Source organism: Lithobates pipiens, unplaced genomic scaffold (genome assembly GCF_037356315.1).
Source record: "Lithobates pipiens isolate NorthernLeopardFrog02 unplaced genomic scaffold, aLitPip1_a1.2 Scaffold_23, whole genome shotgun sequence".
In the NCBI taxonomy this organism is placed as follows: Eukaryota; Metazoa; Chordata; class Amphibia; order Anura; family Ranidae; genus Lithobates; species Lithobates pipiens.
The window spans coordinates 194,721,591-194,740,987 of record NW_027507785.1 but is presented as its reverse complement, the minus strand read 5'-3'; the positions used below and the strand labels follow the sequence as shown (position 1 = coordinate 194,740,987).

The window sequence follows — 19,397 nt, the reverse complement described above, 5'->3', positions numbered from 1 at the left end:
GCGCTGTATGTCACGGAGCTGCTGTCAGCGCTGTATGTCACGGAGCTGCTGTCAGCGCTGTATGTCACGGAGCTGCTGTCAGCGCTGTATGTCACGGAGCTGCTGTCAGCGCTGTATGTCACGGAGCTGCTGTCAGCGCTGTATGTCACGGTGCTGCTGTCAGCGCTGTATGTCACGGAGCTGCTGTCAGCGCTGTATGTCACGGAGCTGCTGTCAGCGCTGTATGTCACGGAGCTGCTGTCAGCGCTGTATGTCACGGAGCTGCTGTCAGCGCTGTATGTCACGGAGCTGCTGTCAGCGCTGTATGTCACGGTGCTGCTGTCAGCGCTGTATGTCACGGAGCTGCTGTCAGCGCTGTATGTCACGGAGCTGCTGTCAGCGCTGTATGTCACGGAGCTGCTGTCAGCGCTGTATGTCACGGAGCTGCTGTCAGCGCTGTATGTCACGGAGCTGCTGTCAGCGCTGTATGTCACGGTGCTGCTGTCAGCGCTGTATGTCACGGAGCTGCTGTCAGCGCTGTATGTCACGGAGCTGCTGTCAGCGCTGTATGTCACGGAGCTGCTGTCAGCGCTGTATGTCACGGAGCTGCTGTCAGCGCTGTATGTCACGGAGCTGCTGTCAGCGCTGTATGTCACGGTGCTGATGTCAGTGCTCTGTATTACGGTGCTGCTGTCAGTGCTCTGTATCTCCTGCACCCTCTTGTTTGCCTACCCTGGTCCCTGACCTTCCCTCTCCTCCATTGCCTTCATTAGCTCCATAGTCCTGAATTGTCAGAACAATTTCCCAAATAAAAAAAAAATGCTTGTAGTTATCGATCCCAAATTCACCTCATACATGTATTATGCTATTGTCCAGGTGGTGGGACTACGTGCTACCCCCTAATAATTACCCCGTGGCCGCAAATTCGACCTAAAGGTTTGCGAAATTCGCCTCCCATTGAAGTCAATGGAGCCCGCGGCGAACGGTCGTTTTCGCGAACGTTTGTGCCCGTTCGCGTTTCGCGTTCGCGAAACGTCCCGTCGGAAGTTCGTCCATCACTAGTATTCATCTCAAGTTCTAAATTTAAGCTTTATGGCAAAAGCGACTCCATAAAAATCCAAAAAGTTTCTCTCCTGCAAAGGAGAGAAAATCTCTCATTAGCCGTAAGTGTACCTATCAGAATAGCCTCAATGGCAAAGACCCCAAGGCATTTTTTTGCAAGATGTTATATGTCGGAAGGACTATACGCACTTTAAGAACAAGAATTGGTGAACAGTGTTCCATGACAATTTTTAAAAACACACAAAAAAAAGTATAAGTGCCCTCTGTCATCAGTGCTACCTGTCATCAGTGCCACATCAGTGCCATATCAGTGTCACTTGTCATCAGTGCCACATATTAGTGCCATCTGTCATCAGTACCACCTGTCAGTGTCACGTGCCATCTGTTATCAGTGTCATCAATGCCAGGTATCAGTGCCATCTGTCATCAGTGTCACGTGTCATCAGTGCCACGTATAAGTGCCATCTGTCATCGGTGCCACATATTAGTGCCATCTGTCAGTGGCACGTATTAAAGGCATGTCATCAGTGCCATCTGTCATCAGTGCCACGTTGATGTCACGTGTCATTGTCCTGGTGCTCCAGGGCCTTCAAAAGTGTAATAGTTAGTCAACAAGTTAGATGTGTAATTTATGCTCCTAGAACACGTGATGGCGCTCCCTGCATGTTGGGCCTCTCTAAGTGGCCAGGCTGTGGAAAAGTCCCACAAATGTGGTATCGTAATACTCAGGAGTATCAGAATGTATTTTGGGGCATTATTTGTGGTATACACATGCCATGTGAGAGAAATAACCTATTACAATGACAATTTTGTGGAAAAAAATTCAAATAAAATAAAAAATCTTCATTTTGCAAAGAATTGTGGGAAAAAAAGACAACCTCAAAAAGCTCACCATTCCTCTTACTAAATACCTTGGAATGTCTACTTTCAAAAAAGGGGTCATTTGGGGGGTATTTGTACTTTCCTGACTTGTTCGGGTCGCAAGAAATGAGATAGACCACCAGTACATCAGGTGTGATCAATTTTGTGTGATTTGCACCACAGCATGTAGACTCTCCAACTTTCACAAAGACCAAATAATATCCACTAATTTAGGTTATTTTACCAAAGATATGTAGCAGTATAAATTGTGGCCAAAATTTATGAAGAAAAATTTATAATTTGCAAAATGTTATCACAGAAACAAAGAAAATGTGGTTTTTTTTTTCAAAAAAAATTCATTTATAGTGCAAAAAATAAAAAACCCAGAGGTGATCAAATACCACCAAAAGAAAGCTCTATTTGTGGGAAAAAAAGGACAAAAAATTCATTTGGGTACAGTGTTGCATGACTGAGTAATTGTCATTCAACGTGTGAGAGCACCGAAAGCTAAAAATTGGTCTGGGCAGGAGGGGTGTTTAAGTGCCCAGTAGGCAAGTGGTTAAAGCTGACCTTCAGTAATTTTTTCATCTTTCCATCTATTAAATCTTCTGCCCTTGTCGTTTTAAAGTAATTGTAAACGATTATCTTGCAAAACAACCCAATCGGTTTAAAATTGAAATGAAAGGCAAAACATTTTTATAGATAAAAGAAAAAAGAGAGAAAATACATTTTCTCTGTTTTATTTTATAAATCAGCTGCAAAGGGGTGGGGGGAGGAGAAGCAGCAGCAGATTCCCAGTGAATGTCTGTGCAGCAGAGGCGTGTCAGGAAATGTCTGATCATTGGAGAGCAGCACAGCTAGAGAACTGACCACAATGTGTTTCTCCTGCTTAGTGTGGTCAGTTTGTTTTTGTGAAAAATCTATTAATCTTCAGATTGTACATACAGCTATAGCCCACGCGGGAGCAACACCAACAGGTCACAGTGTCATACAGCAACATGTATCTTAAAAACTAAACAAAAAAACATCTAAAACTACTGCCCCAATGTGGGGAGAGGGCTCAATTCAGGATTAGCTATGCTCAAACCTGGGAAATCAGGATAAATTAAGGCATTTAACGCAGGACTAAGGGTTGGTTCACACTGAGGTAGCAGGACTTACAGCACGACTACCTCAGGTGACCTGCATCCGACTTCAGTGGCGGCTTGCAAAATTACTTCTGTATAGAAGTCAATGCAAGTCACCAGAAGTCGCCCCAAAAGTAGTACAGGAATCTTTTTCTAAGTCGGAGCGACTTGTGTCGCTCCTATTAGAACGGTTCTGTTGTACAGAATGGAACGCTAAGTCGCCTGCCAAGTTGCCTCAGTGTGAACCGAGTATAAGTTTGCGGTCAGAGAGTATGCTTAACTAGCACATGCCTGATTGCCGTCTGCTATAGTGGAATCGTCAAGCCAACATGCCCAAACCTTATAAAATTTATTAGGGCAACCCCTGTTCGCATAGGTGGCCTTATACAAGGGTAGACTAGCGTTTTATCAGACCTTTCCAGAATTTGACAGGAGGGGATGGGTGTTTCCAATTCATTGTGATGGCTTTGCGATCGTAAAACAGTAATAGATGAGTATTCTTCTAGCCATGGTCACTGACAGTTGTTCAAGCAATTCTAGAAAACAATATCTTGGGGTCACATGGTATATGGATTTTGGTTACACGTTTAAATCACTTGAAGGACCTCTTGCCAGTATTGTATTGCCGGACAGCTCCTAAAAATATGGAAAAAAACTCTCCAGGCTGGTGCATGCATCGCCAAGTGTGGTCAGTTTTTAATAGGAAAGCGGAGGGTCTGGCAAGAACATCAGCGGAAGCAATACAGGTACATGGTACAGCAAGCACATATCAGGAATATCAAGTGTTGGGGTAATAAATGCTTTAACTTTGGATAGTAAAACATTTTTTTCAGAATACCGTCAATGAAATGCAACTCCCTGACACCAGCAGCACTCATGCAGCCCCACAGAAGGACACTGCCACCACCATGTTTCACTGTAAGCACTATGCATTTTTCTTCGTACTCCTCACCTATACAGTTTTTAAGCCATCAGTTACAAAAACATTTATCTTGGTCTTATTACCCCAGGAGTACAAAGTCCCAGTAGTCTTCTCTTTTTGCATGGGCCCTGGCAAATTCTAGGCAGGCAGTAAACTTGCATGGTGATTTTCTTACATGCTTCTCATTAGAACACGCTCCTGTCAAGAGGAAGTAAACCCTGATGAGTTTACTTCCTCTTTCATTCCCTGCAAAGGCAAAGCATAATGGACTACTATGCATCGCATAGTAGCCCATTATGTGTCACTTACCTGACGCAGGAGCCAGCGAAGTCGCCGCTGTCCCCTGTAGTCCGCCGCATCCATCTTGTTGGTGGGGTCGCGCAGCTCCACCGCTGTCATTCGGCGAAGCCGCGATGACGTCACTCCCGCGAATGCGCACGGGAGTTGACATGCGCGGCAGCTCCATTCTTGGAAATGCCGCGCTCAGTGCGCCTGCGCGCCGCTGTCTACAGCGCATGCGCCGTAGACAGCGGTGCCCGTTTTCGGGCAAATATCTCCTAAACCATATAGGTTTAGGAGATATTGCTTGGACCTACAGGTAAGCCTTAATCTAGGCTTACCTGTAGGTCAAAGTGGTTTGTAAGGGTTTACAACCACTTTAACTTCCGTAGCGTGGATGTTTGTGAGATAGTTGCAGTTCCATCCTTGTTAAATTTTTGTAATTTTATTTGCTATGGTATTCGGATTGATAAATAAAGCTTTGCTGATTTTCTTGTAGCTTTCACCTTTCTTGTGTAAAGAAATTTTTATTTTTTCTTGGGCCTTGTGAAATTTCTCTTTCATGTGGTGCCATTGCTAACAGCATGAAATGGGAAAGGGGTTTTCTTTGTAAAGTAATGCCGTTTTATAATCTACTGTCTGCTGGACACCTATTTAGTGAATAATTAGATTCGCCTGTAGTTAAATTCTTGTGAATAAGGATTTTGTTGTCAAAAACGTAGCATTGCTCTAAAGAATTTCATTGGGGTGTACCAGTATTCATTTTTGCAACATGCTCTTGAATGAATGTTAGAAAAATACTTTTTCCTCTTATATTCACCGACCGACATAGCTCCTCTCTGTAACTAAATGGGTTTGTTAGCCTGCCACTAGGAGAAACTAGGCAAAATTGTAACACAATACACAGAATTGTCTGTACCGCCCAGGGGGGCGGACCCTGTGCTAACAACCCTCCCTGCTGCCCCAGCAGCTTCAGTTTTATTTTGCCTAGTGAAGGAGAATGACCTAGGAACCCTGCGAGCCCTTCGGTCCATTTTTTTGATGCAGGACTTATGCTTCTGCGCAAGATGAATGATCCTGCGATCTATCAACTGCCGGCTGGGTGACAGGCTGGTTAAGTTATCCTTGTAGTCGCCCCACTCTGGCCATCGAGCGTGTGCACGTCGCAGCTATGGCTCGGCAGGCCACGACATACCTCAGCTCCAGAGGTGGTCAGTGAGCTCAATGCTCCAGGGTATACATATGACCGGGCTACTGCTGTCTGGATCACAATATACCGAGGCCAGCAGCCACCCTGTAACTGCGCAGGAGTGGGTCTGTGATGGAATGTCTCCCAGCTCTTTAGGATTCGTAAGTACAGCTCTCCCTGCTTCGGCGGGGTGAGCAGCTGGGCATTCCCTGGGAGGTCGATTCGGGGGCCACCCCTCCTCTCTCTTCTCCCCCATGTCCCTATCTTCGGGGCGGCTGCATGTGTCTGCTGTGCGGTGTGTGTACAGGGGATCGCTGGGTCTCTCACCTGTATGGGGTCCGTGCAGTTAGTGATGGTCCTGGTTTCGCTGTGGGGGGGGTCCCAAAAAGGTGGCTGTGGAGATATTTTGCTGTGTTTGAGACAGCACTGTTCCTTTCACTGCATGGCGCTGTCCGGTGGCCATTTTGGCTAGGGGTAGAGCAAGTTCCCCTTGTGAGCTTCAGCGGCCATTTTCTGTAGGTTTTCCCCATTCAGATCATTGGCGGCCATTTGCTTGAAGCCTAAGTGCTTTTTTTCACTGCAGCTCTCTAGTGATAACATGCCATGTGCTATTACATGCTCCTTCCTGTGTATACAGGATGCTGGGCAGCCATTCCCTGAACGCTGATGCAACCTCTGCAGATCGTTTCTCTTCTCTGCTGCCGACACAGTTTCTTCACTCTGCACTTGGGTAACCTTCTGGGGACTACAGGCAAGGCTAGACTTAGAATGCCTCAGGGTGGTGAGTCTGGCGCTAGGAGGGCCCCCCCCCCCCAGCCAGTGGGAGCAGGAGGGTGGGACCTTCACTGTCCTAAAGAGGAAGTAAACCCCTCTTTCATTCCCTGCAAAGGTAAAGCATAATGGACTACTATGCATTGCATAGTAGTCCATTATGTGTCACTTACCTGACACAGGAGCCAGCAAAGTCACCGCTGTCCCCTGTAGTCCAGTGCATCCATCTTCTCGGTGGGTCTCGCCGCTCGACCGCTGTCATTCGGCGATGACGTCACTCCCGCGCATGAGCACGGGAGCCGCCACTCGTGGCATATCACCGTTGACCGCGGCGCGCTCAGTGACAGCGGTGCCTGTCTTTCGGCAAATATCTTCTAAACCGTGTAGGTTTAGGAGATATTTCTTGGACTTACAGGTAAGCCTTAATCTAGGCTTACCTATAGGTCAAAGTTGGTTGTAAGGGTTTACAACCACTTAAGTCCCCTTGCAGGTGGCAGACAGGCTAGGGTCAGCATGGCTTTAGAAACTGGTGTTTCTCCCCCCGAAATCCAGGCTATTGAAACCGGGTCACCTGCGGATGGCGCTGTGCCCATGGACACCCTGACGGCGGTCCTTAACTCATTTGTTGCTAAAATAGAGGCGGTGCATGGAAGGAAAGGTGTGCTAAAAAGGCCCCTGCCCCCCCCCCGTCCTATGGGGAGAGCTCTGATGCAGACTCGGGCACTGCTGTGGCTGGTGACCCCTGCTCTGACCTATCAGACGAGGCTGACCAGGACCGGTCGGACAGGGAGGATGATTCCTCGTCCGGGCGCGACAAAGCACTGGTTAGAGCACTTATCACAGCTGTGTGCGATACCCTGAAGATCCAGGAGGCAGCGGATCCCTCTGCTGATGTATCGGGCCCCTTTGGGTCCCGCAAGCCAGCACGTTCACCTAAGGTGTTCCCGTATTTTACTTATTTTGACAAGTTCATCTACAGGGAATGGGGTCGGCCACAAAGGACCCTTTCGGTCCCCAAAAACATGGTGGTGCGTTAAATCTTTGAGGAAAGCCTTCTCAAAAAGTGGTCGGCTCCTCTGGTCATGGACCCCCCAGTATCCAGTGTACATAAAGTAACCACGGTCCCGGTTGAGGGGACTCCTGCATTCAAGGATCCCACGGACAGGAAGACCGAGGCGGTGGCTCGTTCATTGTTTACGGTTGTGGGGTCAGCCGTGCGACCTGTACTGGCATCCGCACTGGTGTTGCAGACACTGACTGAGTGAGCAAAACTTTTGCACCGCAAATTGGGAGAGCAACAGGTCTCCCCTGTCTGCGTGGAACTAGCAGACCAACTAGTGCAAAGCCTTAAGTACATCTGTGACGCAGCCCTGGATGCTCTTCCTCTGTTATCCAGGGCTTCAGTGTCAGCTGTGGTGCTGAGGCGACTGATTTGGCTAAAATGCTGGTCTGCTGACCAGGCATCTAAGAAAGCCCAGACGGATCTTCCCTTCCTTGGTGACCGGCTCTTTGGAGCCTCATTGGATGACATTATAAAAAAAATGCCACCGGTGGTAAGGAGTACCCTATCCCCGCAAGCCAGGAAGTCTAAAGCCCCGTACACACGAGCGGACTTTTCAACATCCAAAGTCCGACAGAATGATTCCGTCAGACTATTCGATCGTGTGTGGGCTGCAACGGACTTTTGATTCGCAAAAGTCTGACAGACTTTAGAAAATGGAACATGCTTAAAAATTTTTCCGACGGAACTCCGCTGGACCCGGTCCCTCCGAAAAATTCGCTCGTGTGTATGCCATTCCGACGGACTAAAACTGACGCTAGGGCAGCTATTGGCTACTGGCTATGAACTTCCTTATTCGAGTCCAGTCGTACGTCATCACGTTCGAATCCGTCGGAGTTTGGTGTGATTGTGTGTGGCCAAGTCCGCTCAGTCGAAAAGTCCGTCAGAACTCTGTCGGAACTCCGGCAGAACTCCTTCGGAAGTCTGTCGGACATAAGTCCTCTCGTGTGTACGGGGCTTTAAGGAGCAACGCCATAGGCATTTTCCGCTCACAAGCGGCTTTTTCGTCCGACCGAGGCTTCGTGAAGCGTCCCCAGCCCGATAGGATGGCCACAAGCGTCCCTGGCATCGCAAGCCTGCGACAAAAAGTGCTACTGCATGAAGGTTTGCCCCCACCCATGTCTCTGGTGGGGGGGTCGCCTTCGGGAGTTTGCAGCCCGGTGGTCCTCCCGCTTATCTGACCAATGGGTCTGCGATCTGATTTCCACAGGCTACAAGATAAAGTTTCGCTCTTGGCCGCCAAACAGATTCTTCCCCTCCAGCATACCCATGTCCCGGTTCGCCGGGAGGCCCTGTTGGGGGCGGTAAGGGACTTGCTGAATAGAGGGGTGGTTGTACCAGTTCCGGAATCGGAACGCTTCCACGGATTCTACCCAAATCTCTTTGTGGTTCCCAAGAAGGAAGGGGTACGTCCAATCTTGGACTTAAAAGCCCTCAATCACTTTGTAAAAGTGCAGAGGTTGAGGATGGAATCAGTTCGCTCAGTAGTCGCTGCACTCCATCAAGGGGACTCCCTGGCATCCTTGGACATCCAGGATGCGTACCTGCACATACCTATATGTCTGCGGCATCAAAAGTTTCTGCAGTTTGCAGTTGGGGAAGCCCACTATCAGTTTGTGGCTCTATCATTTGGACTGGCATCAGCCCCCTGAGTCTTTACCAAGGTATTGGCTCCAGTTTTGGCGTTGCTGCGACCACGCGGGATTGCGATCGTGGGATATCTAGATGATCTCCTCCTGAGAGCATCTTCCGCCTCAGAGTTAGAGGAGGATGTTGCGATCTCCATGCAGACTTTGCAAGAATTTGGGTGGCTGTTGAACCTAAAGAAGTCAGTGGATGTACCGACCCAGCATCTGGAGTACCTAGGCTTGTTTCTGGACTCCAAGGAAGCGAGAGTCTTTCTCCCTTCAGACAAGGTGCAGACCCTCGGAGCCGCGATAACACTACTGTGGAATCGCGAACGGTCGTCACTTCGCTTTTGCATGCGAGTCCTGGGACTCATGGTGGCCACCTTCGAGGCCGTGCCGAATGCCCAGTTCCACACCAGGGTCTTGCAGAAGGAGATTTTGTCGAAATGGGACAAGTCTCCGTTGTCCCTGGATCGCTCGATCCAGGTGAGCCAGTCCGTCAGAGACTCCCTGCTATGGTGGCTGAGATCCCTGGTGATTTGGTCAGGAAAGTCGTTCCTACCTCTTCAATGGACGGTGATCACAAAGGAAGCCAGCCTATCTGGGTGGGGTGGTGTGATGGGGATTCAGTCAGCTTGGGGCCTCTGGTCGACAGAGGAATCCAAGTTGCCGATCAATCTGCTCGAATTGAGAGCAATAAGGCTGCGCCTCCACACATGGTCGTTGAGTCTTCAAGGGCATCCGATCAGGGTACAGTCGGGCAACGCCACGGCTGTGGCGTACATAAATCACCAAGGGGGAACAAGGAGCTCAGCCGCTGCTCGGGAGGTCGCTCACATACTTCGGTGGGCAGAGCGACACATACCGGCCCTGTCGGCCATTTACATCCCGGGGGTGGAAAATTGGCAGGCGGACTGAGTCGACAGATGCTGGACCCAAGAGAATGGACGTTGCATCCGGAGATATTCAGGCTGCTGTGCCTGAAGTGGGGCACGCCAGATGTGGATCTATTGGCCTCCCGTCTCAATTGGAAGGTTCCAAGATTTGTGTCCAGGACAAGAGATCCGTGGGCAGACGCGTCAGATGCGCTGGTGGCTCCGTACGATCAATACCAGCTGATCTACGCCTTTCCTCCGCTAAACTGTTGCCACGTCTGCTTCACAGAGTGGAAGCTGAGGAAATTCCAGTAATCCTGGTTGCCCCAGATTGGCCTCAGTGGCCCTGGTACGCAGACCTGGTGCGTCTGGTGGCAGATGCTCCCTGGCGACTGCCGCTGTGAGAGGACCTCCTATCTCAAGGTCCAATCTTTCACCCTGCTTTACCATCGCTGGCTTTAACGGTATGGCTATTTAAAACCAGGTGCTGAGGAACCGGGGTCTGTTGGTGATTCCAACTATGTTGAGGGCATGAAAATATTCTTCACAGAAGATATACCATCGTACCTGGAAGGCCTACATCTCCATGTCTGAGGAGAAAGGATGGCATCCGCGCTCCTTTTCTATATCCAGGATCCTGCTGTTTCTTCAGCAAGGAGTAGACCAGAAGTTGGCGTTAAGCACCATTAAAGGGCAAATTTCAGCCTTGGCTGTCTTTTTTTCCAGCAACCCCTGGTGCCTCACTCATTGAGTACCTTCGTTCAGGGGGTACGACATGTAGTCCCTCCGGTGCATCCGCCGGTACCGCCCATGGAATTTGAACCTGATGTTGTCGGCGCTTCAAAAGCCGCCATTTGAAAACATCAGGAAGATTCCCGTTGACTCTTTCCCAGAAAGTGGTCTTTCTAATGGCCATCACATCAGCCAGGAGGGTTTCAGAATTGGCAGCCTTGTCATGCAAGTCGCCTTATCTGGTCATCCACAGGAATAAGGTGGTGTTGCGTCCGCAACAGTCTACCGAAGGTGGTTTCAGCTTTTCATATCAATGAGGACATTGTATTACCATCGTTGTGTCCCAAGCCGAAGTACCCCAAGGAGGTGGCCCTTCACGCTCTCGATGTGGTTAGGGCTCTGAAGGTGTACTTGTCTGCCACGGCTCGCTTTCGGAAGTCAGATTCACTGTTTGTTTCGGTAGCTGGTCCAAAGAAGGGTATGGCGGTCTCGTCGGCCACCATTTCCAGGTGGATCAGACAGACTGTAATCCAAGCTTACACCTTGAAGGGGCAGGTGCCCCCCTTTCCAGTCACGGCCCACTTTATAAGAGCAATCGGAACGTCTTGGGCCTTGCGACACCTGTCGCTCAGGTGTGTAAGGCGGCGACCTGGTCGTCTGTCCATACGTTTACCAAGTTCTACCAGGTAGACGTCAGTGCATCGGCTGATGCCTGTTTTGGCTGTAAAGTTTTGCATGCGGCTGTGTAGTTGCAATGCTATTGAGATTTTTTTCCTGGTTTTTCGATAAAAACGCAGTACTGTTTTGTTAATGCACGGTTGCATTACTTCTGCAATGTTGCAGTCTTGGGGATCACGCCGGTTGAGGATACCCGGTTATATGGTGGTGTTTTTCCCCACACACTACTGTTTTTTTGTAGTTTCACTAGTTCCCACTTGCCATGGTGGATGAAGTTTTTATGCTGTTTTTCCCACCTCTCGTTTGGCACTGCTTGGGGACATCCCATTTAGTTACAGAGAGGAGCTGTGTCGGTCGGTGAATATAAGAGAAAATAAGATTTTTGTACTCGCCGTAAAATCCTTTTCTCTGTAATTCACTGAACGACACAGCACCCACCCCTCCTTTTCTCTACGTTGTACTGCTCGTTGACGTACTGAAGCTGCTGGGGCAGCACAGGGTCGGTACTGACAATTCTGTGTATTGTGTTACAATTTTGCCTAGTTTCTCCTAGTGGCAGGCTAACAAACCCATTTAGTTACAGAGAGGAGCTGTGTCGGTCAGTGAATTACAGAGAAAAGGATTTTACGGTGAGTACAAAAATCCTATTTTTGTGTGTACAAATTAACAAATCTTGGTTGCAATCAATGGCCTGCATTTGTGGGAGTAATTTGTAGTATCGTGTCCCATAGAAAACGTTGATTCTAAAAGAAAGTAAAAAAGGTTTTCTCAGCAATCTGTTGGGGTATGCTCATTTATGCGGAGCACTGTATATATAAAAACAATCAATCAATCAATAATAAAATGCATCAGTGTCCAAATTAAATTATCATATCAATCTCCTTGTAAATCAACATGTATAAAATTGTTCAAAAATAGTAGGTACACCACCTGGGGAAAAATCTGAAAGTGCAAATGCCACCCAACACCTGTGCATATTAGCCGCTCACCTTACAGTTATGACCCCTGCCTCACCAGTAAGTTCCCTTCAAGGGAGATAAGAATGAAGGCATAGCGTTCCAATTATACAGAATAACAAATAAGAAAAATAGTGAATTGCGCTAACCTATAAAATTAATGTAAACAAATCAAATTTTATCTTGTGCTTATACAAACAAAAACTGATAACACCAATCACATAAAAGTCTCAAAACCGAGTGCCCTGAACACCTCACCTTATATTATACCCAACCCTACCTCCAGATGAAATAGTTATAAATTGAAATGAATACCTCATATAAAAAAGGCACAAATTAAACCAAAAAAATTTAAATAAAAATAGAATGAAACCATGGATTATCACAAGTGAAATGATTATAGTCCACAAAATTAATAAAGTTCAAAAATATATAGATAGTGTCCAACGTAAATTGCCAACCACCTGTGATAAGAGTGAAACACAATGAAATCCAATTGAGATTCTTCAAACGTGCGAGCCATGTTATATCCACCACCACCTATGTAGAGATTGGCTCCTTACCAGAAGAGCATGACCCCCCATAACAGAGGGTCACAAAAGGTGTAAACACGATAGGCAGGTTCTCACACAGTCAGACTATCCCTCTGATCTTATGACTTCCACAACATAGGATTGGCTCAGTACTTCACAACTACTCCCCTCCCGTGCAGAGCTCTCCAATCGGTACAATAGCACATAAGATAGGAAGGCTCCAGATATTAAAGTAAAGGTTTTACACTCTTATAAATATAAAGTATGAAATGCACTTACAAACATTGGATTACATCAGGCCTTAAGTAGAGTGCGCCAGCTGGACGCACAAACAAACCCGTGCTTCCTGGAGTAACAATATCAGACACAAGGTGACATCAGCGCATCGCTCCGCCCTACGTGTTTCGTAATACCTTACGTCGTCCAATTGCTATGCGTCTCCTATGCCACCATAACAGCCTCGAAACCAAAAACATTCCAGATGTGCATACAGAAATGTGAAAAAGAACACACCAAAGCTAGTGTTCTCCATTTAAAACATTTAATGCACCAGATAAAAATAATACACTTAAACTAAAAAGCACTTAAGCAGTGTTAGCTGAAATCACATGTATCAGCTTACAATCCACTATTTGAGATGGTCGTACGATGACATCACACTTCAAGCTCCGCCCCTATATTCATCACATCCAGCAGTGTGGACTTCCTCAGTAGGGGGCCCCTTACACTATTATTGATTGTATATTTTTTTGTATACATTTATGATATGGTTTGGAGGTATAATATTGTATGAATTTATAATTCCATTGGAGTTGCACTACACTGTATTTTTCATTTAAGCATTTCTCATTGACCACTTGCCGACCGCACACTTTAGCTTTACTGCTACAGCGCGGGCTGGCTGCGCAGAATCACATATATACGCGATTCAGCTTTTCTGGGTAGGGGTTTCGAAGGTGTAATTAGTCACAGCACAAGCTGATCAGCAGGTACCGGCCAATAGATGACCGCCGGCACCCGCGGATGGGGGGGGGGAGTAAGAGAGGACAGAGCTCTTTGTAAGTAAATAATACACGTATTTTTAATGTTTTACATAGACATACCCGCAAAAGAGGCGAGCCTGAAGTGAGCTACACTTAAATTTAAAGTTCCAGTTTAATGAATGCCTCTCTTTTTGAAGAGAGCTACTATTTTGGAATCTCTGAATCTTCAGAGACAAAAGTCATAACTGTTTACATAGATATGGTGAATGGTATGCGTTTCTGAGGAAACAATTGGTGGCAGCTGTTTGATAATAGGTTCACTGCATAGTTAAACACCAGTGTCAATCACTTTCAGTATGCTGGCACCTAGATTATGGTCCCACAAGATAAACATTTTTTTGTGCAGAGAGAGACTGAGTGTCATGGTAAGATATATGAGACAGTACCATGGGAAATTAGCCCTCATTCATTACATATTGGCAGCACTGTGAAATCTGACCAGCAGCTTGTCACATATTGGTAAACGAAACAGGATCTGACACTGCTGTTGTCACACACGCTACATACAACGAGAATATACTTGCATCGTACCAAGGTGGAGCAATGAGGGTGTGTAAAAAATTAATCCTAAAGTTCACCTATAAAGCAAAAAATAAATACAGGCTGCAGTTGTAAAAAAAAAAAAAAAAAAAGTTTTATCAAGATTAATACACAAGTTGCATGCATCTAACAGTCATAAGTGAGTTATTGCATTTAATCACTTCTGAGTGAAGCACATCTCTAGAATGAGAGCAAATTTTTTTTCTTCGCAAGAAATCCAAAGGTTTCCATATTTCCGTAGCTACACTTTCTTCCATAAAGAAATAAAGGGACACAGTAAGGTGCCTGCTACTCAATCAACAAAGGATGCAAGGACAATCATTATTTGTGTCTTTGTTTGTCATGTTTACGAATGAGATTTAGAATTTGTTTCCCGGTCATGAGCCTGTCTTGGTCTTGATGCTTTCTCTGTTCTAAGCTTTTTTGCTCAAGCAGATAAGAGGAGTTAAGTAGCTGAGGTGGAAGAAGTGACCCAGTGGGCTCTACTCTTTTCACCAAGTCCCAGAATAAGTTCTTGTTGTTTTTATTAATAAACGTAATAGCAGTTCCTCGATTGCCAAGTCTTCCCGCTCTTCCAATCTGCACACAAACACAAAAAGTTAATGAAAAAAAAGGGAGTAAAGAAACTTTGTAACCTGAGTAGTTTTTTATTTTACCAGCTCGCTACCAAAACTGAATATCATCTACTGAAGAGAATCTGTCTTAATCAAAATACTTGTTTGAGACGTTTTACATTATATACACACACATAGACTGTACTGTAGGTCCATAAACATGCATTCACTGTGCTGTAAGTACATTATATATACTAGCAAGTGTGTGCTGGTTTCAAAACAGGCAAGAGTGGGGAAAGTGAAGTGAAGGGAGGGTAGGCGGTTACAGGTGAAGTGATCAGGTGGTGCATGTAAGCACAGAGTTGAGACCAGGGGGATGTGCAGAGGTGAAGGGGGTTGGGTGCTATAACCAGGTGTAATTAAGACTGTAGGAAGGCACGCTGACCTGTTACTCCTTCCTGAACAGCCTGTTGTGGTGATAGAAGGCAGAAGTGCAGGCTGCAAGGGTGGTGGGGGTGCCTGCTGGCACAATGGGGATAGCATAGGTGGGGGTGGGGGGGTATAATTGGCGGCCCAAAGGCACAGAAAGCAGGGGAGAGGTGAGCACTGTGGATTTAGAGTGCAGAGATGTTTAGGCACAGTGTCAAGTCAAAGCCTGGCTCGGTATCTTTTTAACTGCTCCTGCAGCCACCGGTTCTGCAGAGCAGGTACTTGACATTTTCAGGGAGGGACCCTGTTAGCAGCAAGGCATCCTTGAAAAGAGAGGAAGAACAAGGCACATATCGTAATTCCGTAGGGAACATTTCTCCTCCTGGTTGGGTTAATTTGTCCGTTTACTATTAACCTGCTGCATCCATCAATTTGGTTTGTTTGGAGGCCATGTCCATACAGCGAGCCTGAATTCTCCGGTCATCTTGCAAAGTTTGTTAGACTCATCAGGTGTACACCTGCATGAGTACAATCTTTCTGGTAAGCGACTGGTGCTTCTGGTGGTGGAACTGCTATGTCACTTTTGTCACGTTTGGATGTTCACTCAAGATTTTTTGTTACTGTTATTTGCCTAATTTCTGGACTCCACACTTTTGGAATACACCAGGACCTGCTTGTGTTCCTTTATGTTTATATATTGGGCATCTTTTTTACACTGAATTTGTCAATATATAATCTTACATTGGTTATTAATTTTTTTCACATGTCAATTTTATTTGACATTTTTTTAATGCTGCACATTTTCTATAAATATTTCTGTTTACGTTACACTTCTGTGCTGGCTGCTATTGTCTAGACAGTGTGGTGTAGTTTGTTACTCAGGTAACAAAAGTTTGAGAGCTTGATCTCAAAATTTTACAACAACAAAATCTGTTGTCGGAAATTCCGATCGTGTGTACACAATTCCGACGCACAAAATTCCATGCATGCTCGGAATCAAGCAGAAGAGTCGCACTGGCTATTGAAATTCATTTTTCTTGGCTTGTCGTACGTGTTGTACGTCACAGTGTTCTTGACGTTCGGAATTTCCGACATTTGTGTGACCATGTGTATGCAAGACAAGTTTGAGCCAACATCCGTTGGAAAAAAAATCCACGTTTTTTTGTTGTCGGACAATCCAACTGTCCGTAGGCGGCATAAGGGTGCTTTTTCTCCAAGTGCTCCTTCATGGTTTAATCCTACTCTGCCTCAATTTTTAAAGCACCAGAGCCTATTGCATGGACAAAGTATAATATTAAATTACTTTCCAATGGGATTACTGATCTGATACTGATATCTACCTTTTCTACACTTACTTCGACTTTCAATGTCCCAAGCTCCCATTTATTTTGATATTTCCAGCTTCTTCATACCTTTCCTCCACAGGATAGTTTAACGATTAGACAATTCACTTTAGAATTAGTGCATAGGTCTGAGTGTCTGGATAAGCCCACCTCGAGATTGTATTCACATCTTATATTTATATTCTATCCTGCCATTAGAGGCTTTTAGAGCTAGGTGGGTGCGAGATATACCAGATTTAGAAATGGAGGATGGGAAGGGTGTGAGGGATTTCCCTCTGCGATCTTTGATACCCTTAAGAGATCATAGGATTCAACATAAATTAGTACATAGAGCATATATTACACCACACAGACTTAAAAAGATAAATCCTGAGTGTTGGCAATGTGGCGCGAATGAGGAAGATTTTACACATATCTTCTGGACCTGCCCATATATAGTTATCTTTTGGGTGGAAGTGGTGGAGCTATTGAACTCCATCACTTCTGTTCTCTTACCAGTTTCAATGTCGGTCTGTCTACTGGGCCTGGTAGAGACTATTCTTCCCACAGTGTCTGAGAGAGTGTTTGCCAATATAACACTATTTTACGCAAGAAAAGCTATTGCGATGCATTGGAAGAAACCTCGCTCCCCTACGCTTTCATATTGGAAACAATTGGTAAATAATAATCTTCCATTGTATAGAGATACTTACATGAATAGGGGCTGTCCTAGTAAGTATGATAAAGTGTGGGTAAAGTTCCTGGACAAACCGTATACAGCATAGAATGCCCAGGGGAGCCATTAATAGGCGTGTTCCATATGAGAAATGTTTGGGGTCATTGAGAAAAAGAAGGAACAAATTTTGCTCTCTTTTTTTTTTCTTTTCCTCTCTCGCTTTCTTTTCTTTTGGATTAATAATTGATATATCGGATTTTGAAATTGTATTATTATATTTTTGGTTCAGTGTGTATGAAGTGTCGTAGTGTTGTTTTGTTTGATTAAAAGATTTAATAAGCTACCAGCATGGGCTTGAGATTGCCAACAGCAGAGGAAGCCAGAGGCAGGTGGTGTCTGAGGAAGAGTTGTCAGGAAATAACCTCCATGGATGGACCTATGCATAGCTAACAGAAGAAAGGGCTGGTAAAAAAAGTCAGAAGGTTAACAGCTGATTTTGCAACGGCTGTAGGTGGCTTTTAGTGGAAGCACAACTGCATGTGTGTATTCAGCTTTCTGCTGGGGCTGAGTTGGTTGGGTCGTGAATAAGGTAGTTACAGTGGAGCAGAAGAGGTAGGGAAGATGAGACAGGAAGAACAAAGCAAAAATTGCTACCTGAGGCAAAATCCCCTAGAGGCAAAAATGAAGAGTAGCACGCTGCCAGCACAGAGACTGAGCTCTCACCGAAAGCGCCAAGTCTCGTACTAACAATTGGAACCTGGGACTCATGCTTCCCAGTCACCTGATCGTTGTGATAACCAATCAAAGGCTATCTCATCTATAGGTTTACAAACTTCTCAAAAGTGTATTGTGGAAGTGAATAGTTGTAAAAAGAAAGGTGCAGCATTACTGTTTAGGCAGATCCTGCATGTGCTAGGAAATTGGAAATACAAATACAATATGTGGAAGTATGAAATTACATACACATATCTTTGCTGACAGCAAATTTACTAAGTGCAACTCAATTTTTGCTGTTTTTTTAAGTTTTTTTTTTTTGTTTTTTGTTTTTTTTTAACACTTCACCAAGCCGACTTTATACATTGAAAGGATTTAGAAAATATAAATAAATGTAGCTTGGGTTAACTAAAATTGTAACTCAATTACAATGCAGAATTCAGAAAAAAGCACAGTTTCAATCATATGATCAAGCAATGGGATTTTCAGAGGCGTTCACCGTTTGGCTTATTTCAAATATCAGAGCTTAATCTAGGATTGCTTTTAAAAAAAAAAAAATTGTAAACGTTCAGGGAACACTTTGACCCTTGCATTATTACTGTAGCAGCCTGTTATGTAGGCTGCCAAGATACTGAGACCCTCTATAGTTGTACAGCTTTAAAGCCACATTTGAGCATGGAAACTCTTAAACAATGACAGGTCCACTTTAAAAGGATAACTTCACATTTTAACAAAAAATAATAAATGCACGTTTTTCTGCAGGTAAAAAAAGCTCATTTATTATTTTTTTTTGCTTCTGGAGCCTCTAAAAGCATTGCACAGTGATCATCAGATGTGCGGGGGCCGGTCTATTTGTAATATGTTACATTCTGAATATGGGTGTAACATGTATTAAGAAAAGGTGAACTTAATCTTTAAGGGTGAAAAAAACATGATAAAATTTGATAGATTTACCTGATGTACATATTCATCCATACTTGAAGGCATGTCAAAATTCACCACCAATTTGACATTCACCAAATCCAGACCTCTCCCTAGCACTCCAGTGCTGACAACAACATCATACTCTCCTTGGAGCAATCCCTATACAAAGTGGCATATACGATTTAAAAAAAGCATTTACATAACGGTGAAATAAAGAGACATAAAAAAAAATATATAAAGACAGCATACATATTGCTGGCTCAATATTTAAACAATTTCTTGTACTAAAGCAGTGGCTGAAAACAAACATAACTAATTACGTACCTGTCCCACTGCCTGCTCTAACCTGTGCTTGGTTGCAGAGCTACCGCTGCCATCAAAAGGTTCAGCATCTGACATATTTGGCAGAATCAGGTGTCTAGTTCCCTCGGGTGATGCTCCTGCTGAACATCTACATTACTACAGGACATTGTAAAGACGTAGGTTTGGCAAAAGAACCACAGCACTTAGCAGGGGACTAAGCATTCAACTCACAGGGAAGTG

General features: G+C 45.2%; 1 protein-coding gene across 1 annotated transcript in view; it reads right to left on the bottom strand.

The window, feature by feature from the left end:
* Positions 1–14,310: 14,310 nt before the first annotated feature.
* The window catches only part of DDX59 (DEAD-box helicase 59), a 31,580-nt gene continuing 26,493 nt past the window's right edge, over positions 14,311–19,397 (bottom strand). The window contains exons 6-7 of the mRNA XM_077452725.1: positions 18,885–19,013; positions 14,311–14,814 (exon numbers count right to left, since the gene is read on the bottom strand). Coding sequence (XP_077308851.1) covers positions 14,557–14,814; positions 18,885–19,013 — 387 coding nt within the window. The 3' untranslated portion in view covers positions 14,311–14,556. The remainder of the gene's footprint in view (positions 14,815–18,884; positions 19,014–19,397) is intronic.